Here is a 19538-nt window from a genome sequence, read left to right as displayed (position 1 = left end):
AAGTCGTGTGTCAGAAAGCAAAACAAACGGTCTTGGAAAAGATAATTTAAACATGTCTAGTGGAGTAAAATCAAATTTGTTTTATACGAAAAAGGAGGGTACAGAAAAAAGAATTGTCGAGAAAAGTTTTAATATTGAATAACCTTTTAATAAGCAGAATGACCGAGTTTATTCTAAAAAGTTCTCAATTAGTTAGTAGTACTCTAACTAAATTATGCTTAACGTTGGCATTATGCGGTGTCAGTGACGTGGGATATTATTAAATGAATAATCTTCAGCCAAAATATCTCATGATTCGATTCTTGACGAAGCGTTTAACAATACCGTGTTTCTTATTCGTCCTTTCAGCAGGATTTCACTTAATGTATAAATGTCGAACGACATAGGTGTGCTTCAAAAAGACGTTTTTGAATTAATCAATGCCGAAATCTGGTCGTCGTCCAATCCGATCTTCGTTTGATTATGCTGTATGATATTTTTAGAGAGTACAGCAAGCTGCAAGCGCTGAGATAACTTACAGTCCGTAAAACATTTCATAATATTAACAGGGAGGTTTATTTTTATGGTGAAAGTGTGTGTTTAAATCGATAACTACCCACATTTCAAACAACTGATGAAATGATTTTTTTTAATTCTATATTTTCAATGTATAATCGACGAACACTACAGTAAGAAACATAATATGTTTTATGTAAAATAAAATAAAATGATGCGTTCTTACGTTCATGACAAAAATTACTATGTCATAAAAATGGATACTACGAGTATGTCACGATATAGTACGATCAGTTACCCGAATGTTAAAATTTACTTAAATTTATTTAATGTACAACCGAGCCCAAAGGGCATTTACCTCAGAGCCTATAAAAAATAGTGTCTATTCTAGTCTAGTTGTAACTCATGTCTGGCGTGGAGTTACAGACAGCGCACAGGACTCTTGCGCGTGAACATCGCCAACACTAATAATATAGTGCGGTGACGCTCAAACTACAGCTGGCATTGACTTTAGAAATGTAAAAATAAACGTGATTTCTCTAATCTCCTGCACACGGACAGTTTCTGTTTAGAGCATTGCGCAACGTACGATATGGCCGTACTGGAAATATTTACTTGATGCCTTGGTTTCTAGATCTGTGTATATAACTTTAGATTGTATATATCGCGCATACAGAGCTATAATTGTCACTTATGCGATTCTCGTTAAAACGGAACTGAGTTTGAGAAAGTCCATTATTTTTTTATAGTTATTAGTGAGATGTTTGTTTTTAATAATAACGTTTAAAGTTGCTGTTTAAATATTATCATTTTATTTCTTTAATCGAGAAGAGCTATAATAATTGTATTAAGATGTTGAAATTTCAACGCTTCTCCTGAAAAATTACATAATTTGGATAAGTGATGTTATAGCATCGTATGTGCGTTATGTTACCTATTAAACAATTGTGTAATTAGTTCATAGTGTATAGAGGATAGTATAGAGTGAAAATTATTGCGAAAGTGAAATTTCGACATCATAATTTTCACAAAACACATTAAATGTTCAACAAAACGTTTTCTTTTTGGTATTTGAAGTGGTTTTTTTTTGTCTTCGAGTCGAACGTTTTACAATTTATTTTAGTATAATTCAGAATATTCATAAGTTAATAAGTTTAGGCATTCTAATTTAGAATAAGAAAAAAACAATCTCATTTATGGATCTTTGTAGCAAGGTCACGAATAATTTAAATATTAAAATATACCAATGATTAAAGCTGAAAGCTAGAAACCGACAAAGGAACACTTTCTCTGGACTATAGATCTAGATATTATATGTCTGTTCGGATACAATTTTTCGTATTCGTAAAATTTCGTTAAATTATAGTCGTTTGAATAAATTTAAATAAAATCATTCAAGTATTGTTGATTTTAAATCTAATCCGGTTTGAAATAAAGCAAACATATATGAACTAAGTATTATACTATACTATAATTGTAAATGCAAAAGTTTGTACGTTGGGATATTTGTTATCCAAACACAAAAATCTTGCAAGATTTGCAAGATCTGTATTTGGATGCAGTTTCACACAAAGTTTATATAACCTGGATTAACATATGTAGGATTGATTGGTGAGAACGAAACATATGAAAAGAGTGTGGAATGGATCGTTAAGATGTGAGTGAGAGAAAACGGAAAGAAAGGGAAAAGAGAATGACAGAGAAAAAGGGAGATGGCGAAGACGGTTAAAAAATTAGTAAGGCGTTATAAAAGTGTTAATTTTTTTTATTTTATTATTTTAACAGAAGATTTTGGAACAGTTTCAATTTTATTTTATGCTCTGCGATCCCTATTCTACATAGATGAACATTGGTAATTTAATATAGTAAATGGCATGGTACAGTCAACTCTTGAGTATATCTGCCATAATAATACAGTAACAACAGTGTATGTACTGGTTTTTAATGTTACGTACCAAAGGATCTACAGATTGATTGGTTGTTTATGGATCAGAGAATGACACAAGCTTTAACCCGAAAAAATGCAACGTATTTCATTCTTTCCGAATTACAAATTTAGCGCGGTTTGATAACTCATCTTCATTAATCAACTTTTTTCCAGCATTTAGTTAAGGATAGTAAGCGATCATCAAATTATTTGAAACTAGCGCCCTGCCCCGGCTCCGCTCGGGTCTTTAACAAAAATTTCAACGTTGTTTTGTTTTTTAAATAAAAGAACACTTATTGCGGTATAACTATAATAGTTAAACATATGCTGTCGCGGCACTTTTTGTGTATAATAATGGGTTCTACAAAGTCGTAGTACATTATTTTATTCTATCATTAATAGTTTTCGCAGGGCACGCGATTTAAAGAATATTTTAGGTATTTTTTTACACCTTGGGTTACATTATTGGAGTTCTAGTAAGGATCCCTAATTTTTTCAAAAAAGATTATAGCCTATGTCACTCGGGAATAGTGTAGCTTCCAAACAGTGAAAGAATTTTTCAAATCGGTTCAGTTGTTTCGGAGCCTATTCAATACAAACAAACAAACAAATCTTTCCTCTTTATAACATTAGTATAGATTATATAGAATATAAACGTTGCATTATACATTTTATTATATTTCTTATTCACTTGTTTTCTTGATTACGTTCAAGTTCGTTGTTACCCGTGAACTGGACAAGGGTATTTGATGAATAGTATTTATTAGCTATGCTGATGGTACATAAATAGCTGGTACGCACATCGGTCTTCTCAATTGTCCTTTATGGCGCCGAATCCTGGACGATAAAACGAAGTATTTATTAACACATCGAAAACTTAAAGCTTAGATTAGTGTAAGGCAAAATATAAAAAGAAGCGAGTATATTACAGCTAATTTATTACAAGTTTTCATACCTATTTGATAAAAGAAGGTGGTTGATGATCAAAATACCAAAATTTTGGTAGAAAAGCTTAGAATAGTAGGATTGAATAGTATAATATTAAAGCGTATGTTTGTTGTTATTAAAAAATCGGTTTTGAGCAAGAAAAATAATTGAATTCATTAAAAAGGAGTCACCTTTAATTGAATTATTGTAACGAGATTTTACTCCGACGAATCAAACTAAATCGTCGATAAAAAATATTGAGACTGAATTGTTATCAAATTTACAATGCGAGGTCATTAAAATTTAATACCTATCAATAAAACTAATGATTCATTTTTCTATAAATAATAAAAATAGAGATAACTCTCGGGCCGTTAAAAGACATCGAAGTTATTAACCGACTTCAAAAAAGGAGAAGGTTCTCAATTCGACTGTATGTATTTTTTTTAATGTTTGTTACCTCTATAACTTTTGACTGGGTAAATCGATTTTGATGATTCTTTTTTTATTAGAAAGCTGATGCTTCCCGTGTTGTCCCATTTCAATTTAGTCCAGTTCTAATAATGGTATCCACCATTTAAGTCTTAAATTTGCATTAAGTACGTGCGCGACAAATAGATGAATTACTCAATAACACAATATCACACCAACCGCTTTCGATGGTGTATATTAATTAGTTTTCGAATATCTTTTTTTTTCTATTTGAAGTCTGTTTTTGTTAAAACATGTCTATTTACAATCATAACTGTATTGTCATAACAATGTTACCATTCAAACTATAGTGCGGTCTCACATGGGCAGCATTTGTGGCTTTAGAGTCCTTGGAACTACACTACTTCGAACGAAGAACATAAAATTATTAACCTTAATTTTTTTGCACAGGAAATTTTTACGCAGCGGAGATTGTCTCGGCGCTAGAATACTTACACGCGAGGAACATAGTTTACCGGGATCTAAAACCAGAGAATTTACTGTTAGCCAAAGAGGGCCACCTGAAAATCACAGATTTCGGTTTCGCGAAGAAACTGACCGATCGCACATGGACTTTGTGTGGGACACCCGAATATCTGGCGCCGGAGATCATACAGAGCAAGGGACATAACAAGGCCGTCGACTGGTGGGCTTTGGGTGAGTTAATCTTTAATTATAGAGGAAAAGGTCATTGACATTAAGCAGAGATAGAGGAGAACACAGCTCATTATTTTTTATTTATTTATTACACTTCATGTAAAATTTACATTGGCGGACTTAATGCCTAAGGCATTCTCTATCAGTCAACCAAAGGTAGTGCAGAGTAGATAGTGGTAGGTGCAATGAAATTTATATTAAGTTACAGAAAGTATATACATACATACATATAATAGTTTATATATAGCTCATTATTAATCATTGATATTATACAGCTCTAACCAAATAGAGAACAACACTTTCACCGCTCTTCATTTCATCAGTGAGTGATACATCTCCTACAATCTTTAAAAAGAAAATTAACCAATACGGGACAAGAAAATAATATTTGGTTTTTGAATATTATGTATAAAATGAAGATAGCAATTATTTTCAATAAATATTTTCTTTAGTTTTACGCCAGACGTAGACATAATTAAATATACTTTTACGATTTAAATGTTCTCTTTTTTTATGATTTAGATTTTCATTTAGATTTTTTCTACTGTTTCGAATACTTAGAGTTTATAAGTTCTAAGGTCTCAGTATAGTTACAACGTGTACCCCACCCTTCAAACTGAAACGCATTACTGCTTCACGGTAGAAATAGGCAGAGTGGTGGTACCTACCCGTGCGGACTCACAAGAGGTCCTACCACCAGTAATTACGCAAATTATAATTTTGCGGGTTTGATTTTTATTACACGATGTTATTCCTTCACCGTGGAAGTCAATCGTGAACATTTGATAAGTACGTATTTCATTAGAAAAATTGGTACCCGCCTGCGGGATTCGAACACCGGTGCATCGCTCAACACGAATGCACTGGACGTCTTATCTTTTAGGCCACGACGACTTCTTATTAGTACATTACCGTAACTTAAATTAGTATTATAATTAGACTAACTATTTATTATTTCCAATAGACCTTGTGGTGGTTGTATGCCATTAATTCGAAGAAATTGTTCCAGTGTTTATTATTAAATTCGAATGTGATATATTATGTAAATTAAAGCCAATCGGTTGATTCGTAGCCCGTAAAATACGCCTATGCATATTTGTTTGAAATCACCATCTACATAAAATCGTAAACGGATCATGTTTACGGCTCGACTTAAGTGTACAGAAAACATTGAAAGGGTATTTGAGAATTGACCTTGACTTCTGGCGAGGTCAAATGTGGAGAAATTGCGATTTCACGATGCTTAAAATTTAAATGACTTATAAATATATGGCTGGCTTATTATATATTTTATTAAATATGTAAATCAGTATGTTTGATCGTCTTCTAGCATATTATGTATAATAGTTAAAAATATATCGAATAGAAATATATAATTAGATTCCAATATTAGATTTTGATTTTACCCCAGATTTGCAGACAGTATACACGTGTAGGCCTTCATTCAAATGAGTATTAGTTATTGAGAAAACATTTAAGAAAATACTAGTATGTTTTAATTCCTAATAGAATCTCTTAAACTATAAGTTTTAAAAAATACGTGTAAGATTTAATTACGGGCGAACGGTGAACCGCAAAACCACAAATACATAACATATTCCTCTGATCGCTTGATTTTTTTGTACACCTGTTTCAACTTTATGACAGATGTGACAGCGTGGTATTGTAATAATAATATTGTTTAATACATCTAGAGACTCATGTGTTTCAAAGTTTCATTTAACAAAGGGGTCGGCAACCTGTGGCTAGCGAGCCTCATGCGGCTCTTTAGTTCCATACGCAAATATTATTTATTTTATAAAGAAGAACATTTAAAAATTGTTTTGAATCGATTAACGAGGATTGGGCACCATTTCTATCTCTCAGCCCATTGTTGTAAGTAAATATTTAATTATTGTTTTTGTTTTTTACTTAAATAATAAGTGATTATCTAATAATACCATATACATATATCTTCTAATTTGTTGTAACAACCACTACTTATATAATAATAAATAGATATTTTTCTTATGAATAATTAGATTCGTTTGAATTTAAAAAAAAAAATATTACGCAAGTACTATTTATTGTTTGTAAGAATTTTTTTTGTGGCTCTTTAAAAAGTTTTAAATTTTGAAAATTGTAATTTTTGGCTTTTCCGACTCAAAAGGTTGTCGACTCCTGATTTAACATACCGGTGACTTTTTTAACATTTTTATTTACTAGAATATCGGACGTCTTATTCTTTAAGCAGTTCATATTTCGATATAAAAACTCAGGGTGTGTCTAAAATCGATTAAGACGTATAATCACTATAGTTAAGATAGGTAGCGGCTTGGGTGTGCCCCTGGCATTGCTGACGTCCAGAAGCGACGGTAACCATTCACCTCAAGGTGAGCTTGTAAGCTCGTCTGTCTACAAGGGCAATAAGAAGAAAAAAAATACATTTAATTTCTAAACTGTTCTATTAAAAAATATTTAGGTAGTTAAAAGTAATTTCTTCATTTATTTGGAAATCAATTGTCATTTCTTATTTTTTCAGAAAAGTTAATCCAAACAGAGGCCCGTTAAATATGTTTAATGTTAAATAAATAAATACATTCATGCTAAATTATACCCAAAGCTTGAAGTTTTGATTAAATTACGTCAATCATGTTTATTGTTCGGTATGAGCCAAACATCGGATCGTAATTCATTGAGGTGCATTTGTTTATTGTAACAAACCGTAGCGATTCAGTGTTGGCACCCGCTCTCATGACAACGTAAACAAAAGTATTTGATATAATATTAAATTATTTGATTACTTTAGAGCTTCTTTGTGTGTCGATTATTATTTAGTTAATTATTAACCTGAATAATTCTTTCGTAAAATAATAGGGCGATATTTTCAAGCAAGATCTCACGACAATCACATGCACTGAGAAGCAAAATGACTGTTACGAATTTGGTAAAAACGGCTTGGCTCGGTAGGCAGCGGCTTGGCTCTGCCCCTGGCATTGCTGAAGTCCATGGGCGACGGTAACCACTCATCAGGTGGGCCGTATGCTCGTGCCTACAAGGGTAATAAAAAAATTAAAAAAAAACTTCGTGATACTTTCTTAGTTTAACCAATGATGGTGCTAGGTGTGATAAATGGTAAATATACAAATAGAAGTCACATTTATGAAACCGAGGTCAATGAAGCGGTTTTTTTATATATTAAATTTTGTACTTAGGTTTGTACGTCGCGAATTATATAGCATTATTATTATGTTCAAAATTACCTGTTTTTGACACTTTTTTGTCTAATTCCTGTTTTATGTACTGGTATGTCAATAAGTCATATTTTTACACATTATGGTATGCAATTATGCCGCCATGCAAACTCTGCTACCCGATTTTAAGAGTAGGATAACTGCTACTTCGTTATATTAAAACATCAATCTCCCATGAGCGGCGTTGTTAACAACGTTAACGTGGTTTCGATGAGATAATCACCAGCTTACACCAATCGTTCGTCTGCCAATCTCGGCGAATAAAAATAAAATAAACACTGCATACCTTGAATGTTTCGCTATCAACAAATCACGAGAGCGAACTTATGACACGTGCAAAATTTAAAATAAACACTGCATACCTTCAATGTTTCGCTATCAACAAATCCCGAGAGCGAACTTATGACACGTGCAAAATTTAAAAAGGTCCGTGGTCGTTTTGGCACCGACGTTTTAGTAGCTCGTAAAATTACCAGCTTCATTAGTTAATTAGTTGGAACTTGAGATTAGCGAACCAACGTTATCCAATTAATGTAAATTTTATTGGTTATTATATGTAATTTTTTTAGATGATGGCTCACTATGCTGTCCTTAATGAAACCTTTTTAAGCAGTTTCAATGAGGAATGTTACAATTTTCGCATTGTATAATTTTTGTTTATTCAAAATAAAAATAAAAATAAAAATATTTCCCGATTTCCCAATTTAAAATTGTAATTTTTGATAAAGCATTGTTATATATTGTTTCAATATGTGATAATTTTAAACTATTTGCATAAATATTATATCATTTCAACGTAACCATGTCTTAAATACGAGAGTTTGTTTATTGTACCCGATAAGTTCAGAGGATTCTATGATTTATGTGATTCTACAGTCTGCCTATAATTACATATTAGGGAAATTGGATTAAAATCCTTGCCACTGAAATGGAATTAGGAATTTAATGAAATACCTAGTATTAATAAAACAATTTTACAAATGTAACTAAAAATTTACTGTTTATCATCAAAGCAAGCTTGCAAGAATGATATATAAAGATGTGTGTTGTTATTTTAGGTGTTCTTATTTACGAGATGTTGGTCGGGTACCCACCTTTCTACGACGATAATCCCTTCGGAATATATGAGAAGATTCTAAATGGCCGCGTCGAATGGCCTCGGCATTTGGACCCTGTGGCCAAGGACATCATTAAGAAGCTCTTAGTACAAGACAGAACGAAAAGATTGGGCAATATGAAGGTATGTATTTAAAAACAAAGCTTAAAGATCTAATAAACAGTGTCGAAGTCAATTATAAATAGAATTAATTATTAGAAATTTTTTACTGATGGTAGGAGCTCATGTGAGTCCGCGCGGGTTGGTACTACCACCGTGCCTATTTCTGCCATGAAGCAGTAATGCGTTTCGGTTGGAAGGGTGGGGCAGTGGTTGCAACTATACTGAGATCTTAGAACTTGTATCTCAAGGTGTTTGGCGCATTTACGTTGTAGATGTCTATGGGCTCCAGTAACCACTTAACACCAGGTGGGCTGTGAGCTCGTCCACCCATCTAAGCAATAAAAAAATTCCATAATTTATGTTAATTAGTTCATTAATTATTAAAGGCAAACGATATTTATGAAGTATAGTGAAAACTATACGAACACTCGAACACGTCATTATGTTTTAAATTTGCGAGCAATAAATTGCAACGATTCGACGCAGAACACGTTTTCTGTCACGTGTGCCAATGTTTAGAACAATCCACGAAAATTAGTACATCACATGTGGTCCGCGGTCAATGTGTGTGTGGGCTTCAGGGTGAATTAGCGACTTTCTTGCATATGGGACTTCGGTTCCCTCTGTATTTTGTACCGAATGTTCCATGGGGAGTGTTCTGAGGAATTGTTCGAGATGATACCGGCATCTCGTTATTATCATCGAACCGCCCGCCACCGGAGTAGAGTTCATCCATACTACCTGGAGCCACTGTGGTCATCCACAGTGCATTTCCAGAGGACTTTTTTGCCACGTATCATCCGGCTATGGAATGAGCTCCCCTTCACGGTGTTTCCCGAGCGCTATGACATGTCCTTCTTTAAAAGAAGCTTGTGGAGAGTATTAAGCGGTAGGCAGCGGCTTGGCTCTGCCCCTGGCATTGCTGAAGTCCATGGGCGACGGTAACCACTCACCATCAGGTGGGCCGTATGCTCGTCTGCCTACAAGGGCAATAAAAAAAAAATGTACACAAGTATATTTTAGTATTTTTTTTTGTTATCCTTGACTTTAAAATACGTTGTATCTACGTTATATCATTGTATGAACACTATCAAAGACGCTTTGAGTAAATAGTAAAAGAAATTTTGTGAGGAATTTCGAAAAGTCTACTCTGATATTGATTGGGAAGAACGACCGTCGTATGGATATTAAAATGTGAGATTGGAACAAACAGTTAATTTAAATGTATAAGGAAATTTCAGTGTTTCGTATATTAAAGTGTTCGTAAGTATATTTAAAAAAAAATATATATATATATAAATAAATCTATGTAAATAAAATAATATATTTGAAATGTAGTTTTGCTAGGTAACCAGTATTAACAAATGCAGGTATTTATTATGCTAAATGTTCCAATTCAAATATTAAATAACCAAACAAAAAAATTACATAACATATTAAGAAAACAGATAATGTGTATTTTCCATATGTTCACTAACCAAAAATACATACATATGTACCTACACCGTATTAAGAAAAGTAAAGAATTTCATTCCTTCTGTAATGCAAACTACCCGATTTAACTCAGTATGTAGTTTGCACAATATAAAATGTAAGCAAACACACATTAGGTGCATTTGTTTATTATTGTAGCACACTGGAAATAAATTAGCCTCGCGCTTGACCCGAATCCATACTAAAATTATGAAGGTCTATTTTGAAAACACTGAACTGCTAAACAATGTATTATTGACTTAAGGTTGTTTCTGTAACAGTGACTAATAAATTAAATATAACACGTCTTGATCAATTACGATGTGTTTTACTATAATTTTAAATAATTCAATTGTAACACACTAAATAATTGGCAGTAAGTAGGCGAATTTTATGTTAAAATTGTATGCCATATTTTGCTTTTATTTCATAAATCGTATCTTGGAGTGGTTTATAATGTTAAAACATTTTGAAGTCACCTCAATATCTTCCGACGTCCTATAAAAAGGAAAAAGACAAAGAAAAACAAACAACGTAATAATTTTAAGTTCCAAATTTTACTCACAATCGAATCAATCAATGTTATATCTTAAAAAGCATTTCTTTCGTTTGATCCTGAAGATAATACACAAAAGATATTTTATCTTTGAATTTGGCCGCGTTCCAGTTGTTTCCATATATAACGTCTAATCACATACAGCCGTTCTCAAAAAACGCACGATTTTTATGAAAATATTTTACATGAATGTTTATTCATGTTTTTGTTTAAGTAAGTTTTGATGGAGAAACTTGATGAAAAGTCACCCCTTGTTTTTAAGTTTCCTGAGCTGCAATCTCAATAATTTGGGAATTTTTTTTTGTGACAGATGATCGCCTCCCTAATCGAGTGACATATACGACGAGGTCCGGGTAATATTCCCGGACAGTCAGTGTAAAATATATTTTTGTAGTTATCTTTAATCTTGTCTGGTATATGCCGGAACTCATAGTACAGGTGAAAACCTTTAGTTTGTTATCGCTCAATGCTAGACGGTATTTCAGTTATCTATTTAACACATATCGTATTAATTCTGAGCTAGAAGAAAAAATCAAAATAGCTTTTTGTATAAGTTCGAGATTACCACCAATCTCGAACTTACGACTAGACTTCTGCCCGCAGCTTCGGTCGCGTGAACTACATTCGTAATTTTAAACAACTATTGCACTACGATCTGTTTGTAGTACTTGTTACGGTTTTCCTTAGCAGGTCAAGCTGCTTAGATGATGTAATAATCGTTTATTTGCTAGCGATAGTTAAATAAACGCTTCGGTACATTCGATCGATTAATAAAACCGATCTAGTCGGTCACGTTGCATAATCTGCGCCGGACGTTCGTATTCGTAATTCGAAAACTAGTTTTAAGTAATCAAACATAGAACGGAAGTTGTAATATTACACGTTATATTGCCAGTACTGTTTCTTATAGCTATAAGTACTTACTGAAGCCCATGTTGACAACACCTGGAAAAATGACGTCCGAGTCTTAATTGCATTAGAAAAACGGGTATCCCGACCTTCGACTGTTTGGCGACAAAATTACAAAGAATTTATATTCTTATCTGTATGGATATATTATCTATTTTCCGGGATACGTGAGGTACTAGAGGAGTAGAAAAATCTAGCTAAAGGAAATTAGATGAATATCCTGCAATGGACGGGAATGCTAGTGTTATAACTATTTAATCTGTTTAATAACCAGACAGAATATTAGGTAACGTTAATTGATTAGCAGAATAATGTACTAGTATTTTTATTTATTTATTTATTTACCATACAATAAGTAGTATAAATAAATTTTACTAACCCATCTATTTGTCAACCTCCTTATTTATTTACAAGGAATTTTCGTAATGTCAGTTGAATTAAAAAAAGCGTTTTTGTGTGTTTGTTTTTCAAACATAAACAATATATATATTACTACCTATCCATATGACTGCAATACTTTTACCACTAAAACGATAGAAGTACTAAGTAAATCATTACTAATGCACAATAAAAACATCAGGACCGAGTAGCATTTACGAGGCATTAAATTCTATGAGTAAAATTCATAGAAACGTCGAGATGTAATAATTGTTGTCCTATTTTCCAAACGAGATATGAGGTACATATTAAGAGAGGTGAGTTCGTCACGCTGCGAATGTATTTTTAACGGAGTGCTGCAGTTACGGAGAACCGGCCGTTTTCACTGAGCTTTTTAACGCTACGTCACATGTCGAGTCGCGAAGATGTTTAGAAAGCCATCATTCAAGTGGCAGCCGGGGACTTCAAACATTCACAGCGACTCCGGTCTGACTTATGCTTTGACGTAAACAACCAGCGTTAGGGAAAGACACAGAAAACTTTGCGGGCACATCGATCGTATAATACAAACGATGATCGGGCACGATACTGTGGATAACAAATATTGTTTAATATGTAAACATTATCTAGGTATTTTAACTGACAGACACAGCCCACTGAGTTTCTCGCCGGATCTTCTCAGTGGGTCGCGTTTCCGATCCGGCGGTAGATTCTGCGAAACACTGCTCTTGCTAGGGCTAGTGTTAGCAACACACCCGGTTTGAGCCCCGTGAGCTCACCTACACGTCAAGGAGAAGCTGACATAACCTCTCAAGGCTATCAGCATAGGTAGGAAAATTAGGTATTTTAGTTACATTTAAGATACAACAGTATAAGGTTGAAATTTGAACGATTCGCTTGTCAAATAGACAATTTAAGTTCATGGCTGAATATTTTTATTGGAATTAGAATGAGATCAATTTTTTTTATTGCTTAAATGCGTGGACGAGCTCACAGCCCACCTGGTGTTAAGTGGTTACTGGAGCCCATAGACATCTACAACGTAGATGTGCCACCCACCTTGAGATATAAGTTCTATGGTCTCAGTATGGTTACAACGGCTGCCCTACCCTTCGAACCGAAACGCATGTCTTGTTTTGTCGTGCGCACATAACTTATGTTGCAAGCCAGATTTTGTTTCTTTTTACATATGTTTTTTTATGTATCTTTTTAGCTTGTAATGTGTATTGTGAGCCTAATAAATAAATAAAAATAGAAATAGGCAGGGTGGTGGTACCTACCCGTGTGGACTCACAAGAGGTCCTACCACCAGTAATTACGCAAGTCATAATTTTGCGGGTTTGATTTTTATTACACGATGTTATTCCTTCACCGTGGAAGTCAATTTGAACATTTGTTAATTAAGTATTTATTTCATTAGAAAAAATACTTTCTTATTCAGTTATCACATAGTACTGGTAAAACACACTTTTTAATTGAAGTTATGAAATGAAGGTTACGGTATTGCGGTGTGATGATTTACAATGAATTATTGGGTAATCCATGGAGGACAAGCCGAAATTATAACAGCAGTGGCCTGTTTGGCAACGCCCAGTAATAATAAATAACTTCACAAATGCTCTTTCGACTCTAAATCTAAGAATTTACTATTTCTAAGTGTCGAAAACGTGTAAGCCATAGAATGTAAATTAGCTTTAAATTTAGAAATATATTACTTTTTTTAAAGCATTAATAGTAACAATTTGCATAAGTAATGTTCAATGCATCAGATTCTTTACTATGTTGTAAGTTTTAGCCGATTAAAAATCTAGTATAAATGTAATTAATGCTAATATTTAATCGTCGTGGCTTGAATAATTCAGATACAATTTTTTTCTATTTTAAGACGGATTGCTAAAACGAGGATAGCACTTTCAATACCTAGATCTTTTCGATTCACAACGAAGACTAATGAAACATTTGCTCTGCTTTTTGTTTATTTATCACGGTCACCGTTTAAAATGTTTTTCTTTCTTCATTTCAGTGTGGCACGGAAGACGTGAAACGACACAGATGGTTCAAGCATTTGGACTGGGCCGATGTCTACATGAAGAAACTGCAGGTAATTAAATCTCTTTTTAATTATGTTTTTTTAATTTAGAGATATCATAAAGGGGATGGCCCATTTTAGGCCCAAAGCGGACAATAGATTATAGAAAAAATACTTAGTGCATTAATTTTGTCATAAATAAATATGCATTTACTTTCTTGCAAATAAGCGCCACTATAGTTTACAATAAGTAGTTTAAAAAAAGTAACTCTATTGAAAAAACAAGGATTTTTATTTTTGCGGGAAAAATATTGCCAGCTTCAAATCCTTTTACGTATGAAGTAAATATTTTGAGTATATAAATAAAACATATAAATAAATCACTTTAAGTATTATCATTAATCAATCGATTTTAATGGATTTTATGCACATAAAATAACATCGAAGACATACCCATTGGACTTTAACTTGTAACTTGTATACTTGAGACCTTAGAACTTTTATCTCAAGGTGGGTGGCTCATTTACGTTGTAGATGTCTATGGGCTCGAGTAACCACTTAGCAACACCAGGGTGGCTGTGAGCTCGTCCACCCATCTAAGCAATAAAAAAAACTTTACTAGTATTGTTATTTAAATATGTACAACTAAAACAAAAACATAAAAAATAATGTGTACTCGTAAAAAAAAGATTAAGATATAAATCAATTATCGGTTATTTAAAAAAATAATCGATATATGAATTTCATGTAATTATTTTTCTTTATACTGACAACACTGAATTTAATCTGACTGACTGACACTTCGCTTGCTGCTTGTGGTGTTGTGCTTGCGTACAAAATGGATGTGTTTTGATTTTTCTTCGATTTATTTTACTTTTATCAATAACGTTTCATACTACGACTAAAAAACATTGTCTGAATTGTGGTTTTACCCTGACCGAGATTTAAAACCGTGTATATGCTCTCCTTTGCTATTTTTAGATGATACTAATTGTGTATGAAGATGGAGAAAATATAGATATTTAAAGAATTAAGTGTGTGTTTTTATACCCTATTGGATAAAAATACATTAGGAACATCTTAAACATTAAGAAAAGAAAAGTTCTTGAAGTATCTCACAATCCGACACTTATTTATATAGAAAATTAACCTCAAAACGAGTTTTTATTTTTATTATATTTTTTATAATAGTGGCGTCAATTTCAATATATTTTTTAGATATCCAATACATTTAAGAATTTGAATCAGTACATTTTTATAGTAATATTTGATGTCCATCTTGGGCCTAGCACACTATGGAGAGTGGGCAATCCCCTTTAAGACGTAGTTGAATAAAAAAAATGAAAATTTGCGCTATGACTTGTCTTCAAACGAGGCTTGTGGAGAGTACTCAACGGTAGGCAGCGGCTTGGCTCTGCCTCTAGCATTGCTGAAGTCCATGGGCGACAGTGACCTCTCACCATCAGGTGGGCCGTATGCAAGGGCAATAAAAAAAGTGCTACGAATTATTAGTGATTTAATTCATTTCCATTCATTGTTCACAGCCGCCAATAATACCTTCTGTGTCATACGAAGGGGACACATCCAACTTTGACGAGTACCCGGAAACAGATTGGAAATCGGTCCGATCTCTCGACCCCGAAGAATTGAAATTATTCGCCAACTTTTGATCTTGGAGTTGGTGTAGCTTGTAGAAATTGTAATGAGTTAATCCGGTGGACATCATGTCATCGCTAACCACACTCGGTTGTACTCGCAGTGTTTGGTACGGTCAACGGTGTAGTTAAATGTGTGCTCGCTAATGTTTAAATAGTGATTCATTAAAACGTCCATTTTGTTAGTTTTCAGTGTTAAACTAGTCGCTTGCTCTACAACGTTTTTGTTCGAAAATTCTGGTCGCGTTTTTTGATTTGAACTCTATCTCATCTCATTTAGTCGTTAACTGAGTCCATAGACATTGCAATGTCATTCTTTTATAGACAGCCGCTATATAATTCAGTCGAAACATGGTCTCCAGGTGGTTGGCGTTATTAACGTTGTGAGGTCTATTAGCTCCAAGAATAATTTTACCAGATAGGGCGAAGGTTCGTTCATGTAACTACACATATTACAATAATGAGGTCAAAATTTCAATTGTACCTATTATTCCACGGCGGTCTCGCTCTTCAAACCTGAACAGACACGACTGCTTCGCGGCGAAAATAGATTCTTAAATATTTATATATTTTTATAAATCCATCTTTCGAGGCAGAGATGGGCAGGGAAACTTTTCTTACTCGTCCGGACTCACTATACGCTCTACTACCCGCATAATTATGCAATTGATCATTTTACCGGTTTGAATTTCATTACACGATATTATTTCTTCACCGTAGAAGACATTCGTGAACATTCATGTATCCCATTAGAAAAATTTGAATTTTAACACCGGCATAGCAGCATCGCTCGATACGATCACACCGAGAATCTTTATCTTCTAGGCTACGAAGATTGAAAGTACTTTGGGAGCACATTTTCTGCTATACCCAACGAGCTGCCTGAATCTTTATGGATAGTTCGCCTTCTTCTAACGCGAACGGCATAGATATATAGACAAGTTTTTCTTAAAGATATGGTATAATGTGCGACTGGTTTTAATATTGTCGGGATATCTTACATTAATTAGTAATAAATTAAAACTTTAATATCACAAGCATCATAGAATTTAAATGTAAAATCTATATTATACAGCCGCGACTTAGAATTGAAAACAAACATATTAATTGATTCAAAACGACAGTGTTCTAATCTGTATTAGAAATTTCCAAGAAAATTTTGTCTTACGTTTCTAATAAAAGTGTAAAAAATTTAAGTCCTTAACTTGTTGTTTCGGGTTAAAACAAATCCTCCTTTGTGACATAATAATGTAGATAATTATTATATTTCGAGGGGTGAAAGCCTTATTTTGTTTAAGCGCTATTTCGCTCAATACACATTTATCTTTGTGTGACTAAAGGTCAGTTTTATTTGGTATTAGCACCAACAGTTTAATGTTTTTAATTGAACTTCAGTTAAGTTTACCCCATTCAAATAGCTGAAGAAGTTTTTCGTTAGGATATTTTTACTAAATTTTAAACTTTAAATGACTCTCCTGTAAAGTTGCAAAAATTTCGCTTAAGCCGAATAGCCTTTGAACACTCCTCGATTTAATTTTTATTTATGTTTCCCTGAATTATTTACTTTTCGGAGGTATTGCATTTACCATGTCTGAATTTAATATATTGTTTATTTACTTTCTCTTGACAATAAATCTTCTTTGAGAACTGCTCTGTAGGTTTCCAAAATGCAATTTATTATCGACTTTATAGTCGTTGGTAAAGTTCATAATATTGTGTATTGAAATGGTTCGAGTCAAATCGGATTTGAGTTTGGTTTGAACGTAGTACATGTAACTTAATGTTATAAATGGCAAGCCAACAGTGACTCTATGACTATGTGTTAATAAATTTAGTCTTAAGAAAATGCGGGAATTTTATATAATATTATATGATTGGCATCAACTTATAATTTAAGTATCGTAATTTGTAACTGTATAGAATAATTAAATAATAATCGCGACTCTTCCTACAAATGTTAGTCGAGTCTAAGGAGAAAATAATTTTAGTGCCACAGGCACGCTTGTGATTTTCAAGTTTCTGTTTGTCTAGTGTTTAGTCTAACTACAATTAACTTAATATTATAAATTATTCTATTTTTAAGTAATCGATGCTATGTATATTAAATTTTAGATATTTATTTATTTTTTCATCATATTGTAATGGTGTGGTAAATAGCGCCATCTAGTATCCTACGTGAGAATCATTTTACTTCTTATTTCACTGAAATTTCCGTCCCGCATCTTATTGTAATCTATACGCTGTAAATGAGTAGGATAGTCGAGTTTTTAAAAGCTACAATTCTTTTGAGATAGCTTTCAATGATTGCAATAATGTTAAAATCTACTGACTTTAGTTTTTTCACGTTTTTCACCGTTTACAGACAAGTTTCGTTATTTTCAATTTTTATATGACGAATAATAATCACAAATTGACTAACTTTCTCTATTTAATGGAAATAGTTGAAGTTTTATAGTAATAGTTTCTAAAAATATTGGCGTTGTGAAACGTAGTCCTTTAATTCATATATTTGCCATCTAAATTCTAGTTTATTACGGTCAACGTAATACTGTATAGATCTCATACATCATTTTATTAAATATATGAAAACACATCAAGAAAATATTTGCTCCTTTCATAAATTTAAGTATTGTGTGTAGTAGTTCTATAATTACCTATATTGTTAAGTTGTAATTTTGAATTCACGTATGTTTGTTTGTTTGCTGGCCATATTATTACTGTGATTCTGATATGTTGATTGATATCCCGGGTGCCAAGGAATCATTCTCGAATATAGAGTGATGCAATTTGTTCCTATCACAATAATATTCAAAGTCGAAATAAATAAATGTATCGTAATGTTACACAACCAAAATTGAGGAAGAGGTGCGCGGTACGCCTGCTTTGATATTACTGAAATTTCGATTTTGATAAAACACAGCAGGTTCAGTATATTGTTTTTCATTTACGCATTGACATTGTTATTGCTTCGGAGATGGCTAGCTGACACCGTCAAATCAAACAAAAACTGCAACCATAATTCAGACAGCTAAAATAAAATTAAAAATATTAAAAATTATCAGAGCGCTAAGATAAATAAATCACCTATTTAACATTGACCCTGCTTGCCTGTATGATACCGATTTGTTAACGTAACAGCGACGAAAGAAAGAATGTCATAAAACGTATTATGTATCTAACAGGGTTTTATAATGTATGTAAACATATAAAATTGTAAATACACATGATTAAATTTATTGTTGAATAAAAAACATCTTTGATTTCATTTTGTTGTGATTAGTTCGGGTGAGGCCACTTAATGATGATAAAGCATGCTCTGAGCCCGATAGGTTGAGTAGTATGAGTTTCTGTCATGACTTTACCCCAAGTTTACGTATATCGTTATATATACGTATAAAGTTCTTTGATCACATCTCCAGAAAAGAGGACTCGATGGAGAGACTGGGAGTCCAAGAACGGGTGGGAGGCAAGAGATCACGCGATCGATCACCAACCCGCTGGACTGATCTAATAAAGAAGGTAACTGAGTCCATCATGGTCCAACGTACTCGAATCTTGAGACATGGAAGCGCATTGCTCGGAGGATGGTCCTCGGGAGAATGGGCGACC

General features: G+C 33.2%; 1 protein-coding gene across 1 annotated transcript in view; it reads left to right on the top strand.

Moving 5' to 3' along the window:
• The window catches only part of LOC101736413 (cAMP-dependent protein kinase catalytic subunit 3), a 59475-nt gene extending 40295 nt beyond the window's left edge, over positions 1–19180 (top strand). Inside the window, exons 4-7 of the mRNA XM_004929194.5 lie at positions 4232–4477; positions 8769–8950; positions 14269–14346; positions 15819–19180. Of these exons, the coding sequence (XP_004929251.2) occupies positions 4232–4477; positions 8769–8950; positions 14269–14346; positions 15819–15944 (632 nt within the window). The 3' untranslated portion in view covers positions 15945–19180. The remainder of the gene's footprint in view (positions 1–4231; positions 4478–8768; positions 8951–14268; positions 14347–15818) is intronic.
• Positions 19181–19538: the final 358 nt, after the last annotated feature.

This window comes from Bombyx mori, chromosome 4 (assembly GCF_030269925.1).
Source record: "Bombyx mori chromosome 4, ASM3026992v2".
Taxonomy (NCBI): domain Eukaryota; kingdom Metazoa; phylum Arthropoda; class Insecta; order Lepidoptera; family Bombycidae; genus Bombyx; species Bombyx mori.
Note: the sequence above shows the minus strand (reverse complement) of the source record. Positions and strands in the feature narration are given on the sequence as shown.